This window comes from Parus major, chromosome 23, assembly GCF_001522545.3.
Source record: "Parus major isolate Abel chromosome 23, Parus_major1.1, whole genome shotgun sequence".
Taxonomy (NCBI): Eukaryota; Metazoa; Chordata; class Aves; order Passeriformes; family Paridae; genus Parus; species Parus major.
Window position 1 is genome coordinate 5370034 of NC_031791.1, and position 9252 is coordinate 5379285.

The window sequence follows — 9252 nt, forward strand, 5'->3', positions numbered from 1 at the left end:
GGGACAGTGGGGGTGACCCTGGGGACAGTGGGGGTGACCCTGGGACAGTGGGGGTGACCCTGGGACTGTGGGGGTGACCCTGGGACAGTGGGGGTGACCCTGGGGGTGGCACTGGGTGGGATTTAGGATCCCTCCCAACCCAAACCATTCTGGGGTTCTGGGATTTTGCTGGGAGATGCCCTCACTCGCAGAGAACCAGCCAAAACTGATACTCTGTGTCCCAAATTAATCCTTGAAACAGGTTTTATGTGGGATTTAAATACTGCACAGGCCTTGATTTAGGCCTTGGTGTGGAGCTGACATCCCCAGGTGAGACTTTATGAGGAGGAAAGCTTTAATTTACAGAATTCATTGGGCAGAGGAGTTCAATTCCTTTTAAAAATCAATTATTATCTTTTATCCTTATTGACATAGAGATTAAAGGGGTGAATTTGCACATGCAGCCTGCTCGTATCCACACAGGCTGTAACACAGCAGCCACCTCCTGGACCACACCTATCCCCTGCATCAGCCAAAAGCTGATATTCCAGAAAGGTACCCAGGATCTGCAGGTTTCCAAATGAAACTGAGCATTTCCATGCTCCACTGAGCAGAATTCCCAGTGAGGCTGAGACTTTAAAGCCTGCAGAAAATATAAATATATTTTATATATATACAGAAAATGCCAGTGAATATTTCACTGGTCCTTTGCTTCAGCCCTGAGCCCTGAAATTTTTTCCTTTTCCCTGCAGAGTTCCAGAGCTCTTTTGCTCAGTGTTTATCTCCTGGCTGGATCATTGGGTCATTTTCTGTTCCTGGCCTTGCATCCACACGATGTCCAGGCAGGAAATCCCTGAGGATAACTCTCTCCTCATCCCAGGGGATGTTTGTGATATCCCCAGGAGCTCAGGAACCACGCCCAGCGGCTCCCGGGGATGCTCAGCCCCCGGAAGGGCCCCAGCCCTTGGAATATTTTGGGAATTCTGTCCATCCCTGTGCCCTGCTCTCCCAGCAGGGAATTCTGCCAGAGTTTTCCTCCAGCTGGACCTGCTCTGTGCTTTCCAGAGGAGGCTCAGGCTGCTGGAGCTGCAATAACAATAAACTCTGAAGCCCTTTAAGGGCTGGGGGGGATGCATTTAATACCTTTAATTTAATATCTTTAATACATGCACATGTGCTGTACCCCCAGTGCTGTCAGGGGCTGATTGAAGGAACTGAAAATGAATTTATTGAGGACTCTGGCTGGGTCTGGTGTCTGGTGAGTGGCCCAGACTGTGAAATGGGTGTCTCCAGCCAGCAGGCACCGTGTCCTTTACACAGCTCCCTTTAAATTAAAGTGAAGCTCCTCGTCCCTTCTGACCTCCAGGCAGAGGCAGCATCCACTCAGAGCTGTTCCATACATTTTGTCCAGGAATTCTGAGGGAACTGGAAGCAGCCAGGACGTGAGAGGCTGATGTGAGTCTGAAGGAGGACGGAAAATAACTGGAAAAGGGGAATTAATGTGCCAGCGCTGCTGCTCCTCATCCCAGCTCACCCCCTCTGAGAGAGGGGAAGGGAAAAGCTCTCCCTGACCTTCCTGAAAGGGAAAACTGCTTTTTCTCCATTTCCTTCCTGCCCAGAAAACAATGCAGAAGCTGCTGAGACTCCTTTAAAGACCCTCTTGGAGGCCACAGCCACAAAGCTGCACCGCAGTGGAGGGAGAGACACCTCATTAAAGAGGCACCTTTAGATCTGGTCCAGAAACACCAAATCAAACAAATCTCCACAAACCAAATTTCCAAGGCTGTTGTTCCCATCAGCTGAGTGAGCACACAGACACACACCAAAAAAAATAAATCTAAAAAAAAAAATAAAAAAATAAAAATTAATCTCATGGATTTGCTTTAAAATAATAATAAAAAAATAAATTTTCCCTGCAGTTCTGTAAGCCAAAGGAACAGATTTGCTTCCAGTGACATAAAGGCACAAAAAGCAGACAATTAGTGAATAAGGGGAAATATTTAAAGCATTTTAAAGCAAAAAGTTTTCCCAGTTCTTGGAACACGGACGTGGATTTTCTAGAGCGGGAGGGGTGGGGGGCGAGGTGCATTTTAACCAGATAAAGACCCTCATTAAAAATAATAATAACAATAAAATCCCATTTAACTGCTTCCAGCCTACTCGAGAGTTTAGAGCATTAGATCATGCTGGAGAGATCTACCCCGGCCAAAACGAAGCCAGCTCCACAGACCTCCCCCTGGAGCTGCTGCTGAAGGCTAAAATTAACTCTGATTTCTAAAAAAGCTCCGTGTCAGTGCAAGTGCAGCCCGGCAGGAGGGAGAGCTGCTGCATTCTGCCATCCCACCCAGCCAGGGAGGAGCCAGGCCCAGAGAAACCCCTGCAAAACGAGCTGGGAAACACCAGCTCTGCAAAGCCCCCTCCTCCGGGTCACTCTTGTTACCAACGAGAGTCTGAAATCGCTTTAAAAATCAGATTTTCCCGCTGCCCCGCCGGGGATTTTTTAAGCGGTCCCGAACTCTCGTTGTTGGTAACTCTCCATCACCGGCTGATGTTTTTATCAATGCACACAGGGCTTTTTTCCCTGCTGTTCCAGAGCTCCTTGTGCCCGCCCCAAACAGCTTTTCCCCCATTTCTGGGCAGTCTGAGCGCAGCCCAGAGCTCTGCCCGTCCCCCCCTCCCAGCAAAGAGCCGTTCTCATGCAATTCCAAGTCACCATCATGCAACTATTGCTCCATAAATCGCGATCCGGGGACGCTCTGCCCGGTCCATGCATCCATAGGCAAACGGATACTTTGCCATCCAAATCCCAACAGAGCGTTGATGATTTTTTTTGCCTTGTGGAAGGAAGCATTTCCATGCTCCCTTGCCCATGCCAAGCGGAAGAAGGGAAGGGTCTGCAATGTGCAGCCAGAGCTGAGAGATCGTGGCCTTCAAGGGAGCAGAGATGAAGAGCGAAGCAGCCAGAGAGGTGGTGGAGAGGATGGTTTGATCCCAGCATCCTGGGCAAAAGCCCTACAGAAGCATGGTGGGAGTGAGGTGGAGTGACGGGAGAGGCTGAGCGGGCTCAGCTCTCCAAGGAAAACCTCGGAACCAAGTCAAAGCAAGAAGGGACGAGAAAGGAAATGAATCAGAAACAGCTCCAGGATGGGAGGGAGAGGAAGAACCGTCGCTGGGATGTGCAGCATGAGAATCTGGCCTCAAACCCGGTATCACTTCCCGTTCTTCCGCAGCCCCGCTGACCACCGGCACGTTGTCACCCAGAAATCCCCGCCAGCCTTCCCAGCAAAGCCACCAAAGGCACTGCCCACCCCGGTCACCTCCTTTGTCCTCCTCTGTCCCCTGCGGGCCAGCAGACGTGTCCCAGAGCACACACACCCTTCCCCATGCCCACACCGTGCCTGGGGACACCGGCTCCTTCTGGGCTCCCCATCCCTCTGACACTGCTGGAGCTACAGCGGGAGCTCCAGAACATCCTGAGCTGGGAGGAACCCACAAGGATCACCCAGTCCTTGCATGGAACGGCCCCGGAATCCCCCCACGTGCCCGAGAGCACTGTCCAAAGGCTCCCTGAACAATCTGCCTCTGTCCAGCTGTAACCAACAATCTGAGCCCCACGCTTTGCTGCCTTATCCCGAGACTCGCTGCCACCAGATCGCCCAACCCACGGTGCCAGACCCCTGCAAGAAGTTAAAGGCACCTCTGGCCCATTTGGAAAGTCCCATTCCCCGTTTCTCTTGGAACTGGCTATTTTATTTATTTGCTATTTTATTTATTTGCACGTGGCTTGCCAGCGCTCACCCCCCCGAGGCCATGGCAGAGAACACCCGGTGGCACTGATGGCTCGATGTCCTGGGATGGAGGCCTTGAGGGAAAAGGTCCATTGATGTGATACAGAGAATGTGGAAGCCACATGCAACTGCAGAGGATGAGGATGGGCAGATCTGGAGAGCACCAGCAGGAAAAGCCACCCAGAGCTTGGATCCAGGGGCTCAGCCAGGAGCCTGGAGCTCCTGGGGTGGTTTTGTTTGGAAAGCCCTGCCAGGGAAGCTGCATTTCAGCATTTTTCCCTCAGAGAAGCACAGGGAGGATGGCAGGGAGGCTCTGCTGCAGCCTGGCGTAACGCAGAGCTGCTCTTGTAAAAACACCAACCATTTCCAACTCCCTCATCCCCCTCCCTCCAACTCCTGGGAATGCCCTTGGCCAGTGCCCCCGGCAGGCTGGCAGAGCCCGGAGCAGAGGAGCTGGGAGCTGGCTGTGGCTTACCTTTGGTTTTAAAAGCAAAGTTACAGTACTTGCAGACGTACGGCCTGACGTCTGTGTGCGTGCGAATGTGTTTCTTCAGCATGCTGGGTTTCTTGCAGCGAATTCCACACTCCTCACAAACATACTTCCCTCTTCCACGGCCTCGCACATACACATACTCTTCGTTTGATTTGTACCTATGAGCAACAGGTGGCGTGATAAAGGGGAAAAAAAAAAAAAAAAAGAAGATTCCCACCTCAACAGAAGAAGTCACAACTTTGCTGGGTTAGTTCAGCGCGTTATTGACACCACAGGTCTCGGCTGCTGTTTGGGAGCTCTGGGTAATTAGGCTAAATGGGAATTAGCACCCAAAGCTCGTGCCCAGGTGTCTCCAGACGCCTGACTGCTGTGCTGGGACCTTCTCGTGTCCTGCATCTGCTGCTCTGCACACACCAGAGCCCAGAGCTGAGCTGAGTCACGGGACACCCCCATCCTAAAACACGAGCTGAGGCCCCCAGACCAGGCTGGAAGGGGTTAGTCACAGGCTGGGCTGGACAGGGTTTGTCCCAGACCAGGCTGGACAGGGTTTGTCCCAGTCCAGGTTGGACAGGGTTTGTCCCAGACCAGATCAGACTGGGTTTGTCCCAGACTGGACAGGGTTTGTCACAGGCTGGACAGGGTTTGTCCCAGACTGGACAGGGTTTGTCCCAGACTGGACCAGGCTGGACAGGGTTTGTCCCAGACCAGACCAGACTGGACAGGGTTTGTCCCAGGCCAGATCAGACTGGGTTTGTCCCAGACCAGACTGGACAGGGTTTGTCCCAGACCAGACCAGACTGGGTTTGTCCCAGACCAGATCAGACTGGGTTTGTCCCAGACCAGATCAGACTGGACAGGGTTTGTCCCAGACCAGACCAGACTGGACAGGGTTTGTCCCAGACCAGATCAGACTGGGTTTGTCCCAGGCTGGACAGGGTTTGTCCCAGGCTGGGCTGGACAGGGTTTGTCCCAGGCTGGCCAGGGTTTGTCCCAGACCAGATCAGACTGGGTTTGTCCCAGACTGGACAGGGTTTGTCCCAGACCAGATCAGACTGGGTTTGTCCCAGACTGGACAGGGTTTGTCCCAGACCAGACCAGACTGGGTTTGTCCCAGACTGGACAGGGTTTGTCCCAGACCAGCCCAGCTGCCTCTCACTCCCTGCTGTTCAAAGCCTGCCCAGTCTGGGCACTGGGAAAACTCATCCCAGCCAAAGCTCCTGGGACAGCTCCCACCCGCCAGGGCTGCAGCCAGAGCCACCTGAGAAGTCACCAGTGCCACAACCCCCCCGTGACCCCTGCACAGCCTGAATGAGACACCCAGAATGGACACAAAGAGAAGAAAACATCCTTTCCTTTCCTTTTCTTTTTCTTTTCTTTTTATAAATAAATCATGCTACCACTAAATGTAAACACTGCAGACTCCAGGCTCTTTCATCTTTGGCACAGGACAACGATTTAGGTTTACCCAAGAGAATGAGATCGCTCATCCTTCCTTCCCATGATATATTTTATTTTCTGTCCAGGCATTAGTGCATGGGGAAGGCTGCAGGATGGGGGGGTTGAAAAACCCTTGTAAGACTGAGACAAATCTTTCAGCCTCCTGCTGTTCTGCAAATGAAGTCTGCAATTTCCTGTACTTGCAGCACAAGAAGAATAAGGTAACACGAAATTGCTCCCCTCAGATCTTAAAGAGGCCAAATTTTTGAAGCATGGCACTTCTTGCAAGTCATTTTTCTACCCAGGAGGAATTAAGGCTGGTCTTCAGAAGTCTCCAAACATCCACCCTGGAAAAATCAGGCTGTCTAAAGCCTCTTAATAGGAGATCCAGAGGCATCCAACACCATCAGTCAGGTTTTAGTATCTTCCCAGTGAAGCCTATTCCAAACCAGAAGGGTGAGAAAGCAGCAGCCAGACTGAGGAGAAACTTGAACAGAAACAGCTGCACTGGAATAGATCGAGCACTTCTGTAAGTGGATATTTAATAAATTCATGTATTTGTAATGCAGGAAAACAAGGGTCACAGAAAGCCACACAAGGACCCCTCATCCAGCCCAGAACTGACAGGATGGGAATGGATGCAGCCATGGGAACACCTCCAGCTCCTGCAAGGCTGGACTCAGAAGTGTTTGAGTCCCACTGCAGGCACCCCTGGATCTCCCACACACTTCACTCCTTTCCCTCAGGAGAATCCAGGCAATTCCAGCTCCAGGGGGGTGTCTGCAGCTGGAATTCAGGATGATCCTCCTGGCTGCTGGAAGTGAGCTGGGGCTAAACCCTCCCCGTGCTGCCAGCGCTGGCTGAGCCCCTTGGCTCTGCACAGAGACCTGGGAGATGCTCAGAGGGAGAGGAGCTGCTCCCAAATTCAGGGGATGAGCTCACGGGGTCAGGTTTGGACACGGATTGGAGAGAAGAGAGGAGAACTGGGTGTTAGACAGCCCCAGTCTGCACCAGCAGAATAAACCAGGTTTTGGTGTCCAGCAGCTGCATGTGGGGGGCCAGTTTGTGTTTTTGTCCTCCAGCATCAGCAGGACTTCTCTAGATCATCCCCAGGGTCACCTGCTGGCCCAAATACTTCATTTTATCGCCACCCATCCTGCTGTTCCCAACCATCACAATCCCCAAAAAACCCTAAAAACACCAGCATCAAAACCCATCATCTCATTATCTGGCCAGAGGGGTCTGAGCTGGTGTGTGGAGGGCACACACAGTGCCCCAGTCTCTGTCCCAGTATGCCCAGTTATCTCCATTTAACCCTAAAGCATTACAGGGCACACGTTTGTTGGGGGTGGTTGATGTCCCTCCTCTCTTCATCGATGTTAAGGAATCAGAAGGAGCAAAAGGAATCAGGAATCCTGAATATTTTCAGCTCAGGTTTGTACTGCAGGCTTCCCTCTCTGCCTCCTTGCTGCCTGTCAGTGTGCTGGGAGCCACCTGGCCATTGGGAACCTGGAATTGCTCCTTCCTCAGCCTTGTGCTGGTGCTGCTCTCAATTACACCCTCCCATGGAATGTTTTTGTGTCCCTTCCTCAGCCTCGTTAAAGCCACGGCGGCTGCAGTGAAAGAGATGTGTGATTTAATCTGGAATCAGGCACCAGATTAAATCACACATCTTCAGCACAGATATTCCCCCACAGCTCCCCGAGACCGCGTGGAAAACAGGCAGGGCGAGGGGAGACAGAGGAAAAGCGAGTTGATCTCAAGGAATACCAAACCAAAGAGGAAGGAAGCGGGAGGTGACAGCGCCATGGCCCAGAGAACGCTCTGCAGATGCCATCTGCCCGCTCTGAGGGATTTATGGACATCATTCCTTCAGTGGGATCCCGCTTTCCCAGCTCCCCTGCCCGTAGGATTTACATCACAAAGACAAATCGCAGCTCACTCCATGTGAGGATTTACCCCGGGAACAACACCTTTCCCTCCCCACCAGGTTTGCTGCCAGCACATCCTGTGGATGGCCACAGCTGGGGTTTGTGTCAGTAAATCTGGGTTTCTCTTCCAGAGCCCTGTGGAATTCCCAATCCCGTGGTTAGCGGCTCCCAGCCCTTGCAGTGCCACCTCCCCTCAAGGCTGGGCTGATTGGGAACACGGGGAGTCGATGGTCGTTGAGGCTGATTTAGGGACCAGTCCTTTCAAACAGACACACAGAAATCGAAATTCAGCTCTCTGATGTGTTTTTGAAAGGTTCTTTTGGGCCAGCACTGCAAACCCTCCTCTGAGCAGGAGGAGCCGGCGCAGCCTCGGCAGTGCCAGAGACCCGATGGCCCCAGAATGGGCCCAAAATCACTGTCAGGAGGCACAGGAAACCCAACAATGGGAAAACACAAACCTGGAGAAAGCTTTGTCTCAGCTCCTTCCCTTCAGCTGAAACCCAAACCCGAGGAGCGTTTCTTCCCCTGCAGCCTGTAGGAGGTTTGGTTCTCAATATCTGCTGTTACAAATTCCTGACCATTCTTTTTAGCCACAAACACTTCTTTTTTTCCCCCTCAGCTCTGTGAGCCACATCCAAAATCTCCATGTGGCTGGAAACCACAGGATGAAAGCTCGGGCAGGCGGTGGGGAAGGAAGTTTGGTGGTTGGCAGGCGGGGAGGAGGAGCAGGTTTCTGGGGGACTCCTGAATCACCCCTTCCCTCCTGCTTCTTTTTTCAAGTTGTTTTTTTTTTAAAAATTCCACCAGGATTTTACCTTGCCCTGCGAAGGCTTTGCTGATGTGACCTTGCTGGTCACAGCAGTTATGGTTTAATTATTGAGGTGGGCAATTAATTCTGTGAATTTTCACCATTTGAAGCTCGCTGCTGTAGCAAAGAACACCCCTGGAGGCTCCCACAGCAGCTGAAGAAGTATTTCCTCGACTGGTTTTAACATTTGATGAAATCCCTTGTTTGCTTTTTGGATTTAGGGTGCACAGAGCAGGAATGGGATATCTGATCCCTGGGTTTGGTTCCCTGTCAAGTGAAGCGAGTCAAGCTCCGGGTTGTTGCCCTCGGTGTCAGATTTTGGGTTTATTGACAGCACATTTCATCTGTCACCAGGCTGCCCACTCATCTGGCTTGCCTCAGTCCTTGGGAAGTTCCTGACAGGCTGCTCTGGGCTTAAATGATCTCATTTATGCTTTAGGTCTCCGGCAAAATTTGCCAGATCAGGGATAAATGTGTAACTACCGCAGTGCCACTAATTACTGATCATTAATTGCCTTCCTCCCAACTCACTGGAGGATTTCCAACCTTCCTGAACTCCTGGGATTTCCAACCTTCCTGAACTCCTGGGATTTCCAACCTTCCTGAACTCCTGGGATTTCCCTCTGGAAGGATGTCCAGCCTTCCTGAACTCCTGGGATTTCCAACCTTCCTGAACTCTTGGGAATTCCCTCTGGAAGGATGTCCAGCCTTCCTGGACTGCTGGGAATTCCCTCTGGAAGGATGTCCAGCCCCCCTGGACTCCTGGGATTTCCAGCCCTCCTGGACCCCTGGGATTTCCAGCCCTCCTGGACTCCT

General features: G+C 51.9%; 1 protein-coding gene across 4 annotated transcripts in view; it reads right to left on the reverse strand.

The window, feature by feature from the left end:
* Positions 1-9252, reverse strand: part of HIVEP3 (HIVEP zinc finger 3) — a 203558-nt gene that overhangs the window by 14408 nt on the left and 179898 nt on the right. For all 4 annotated transcript variants that reach the window (XM_015649382.3, XM_015649383.3, XM_015649385.1 and 1 more), the window contains one exon: positions 4243-4418. In XM_015649382.3, coding sequence (XP_015504868.1) covers positions 4243-4418 — 176 coding nt within the window. The remainder of the gene's footprint in view (positions 1-4242; positions 4419-9252) is intronic.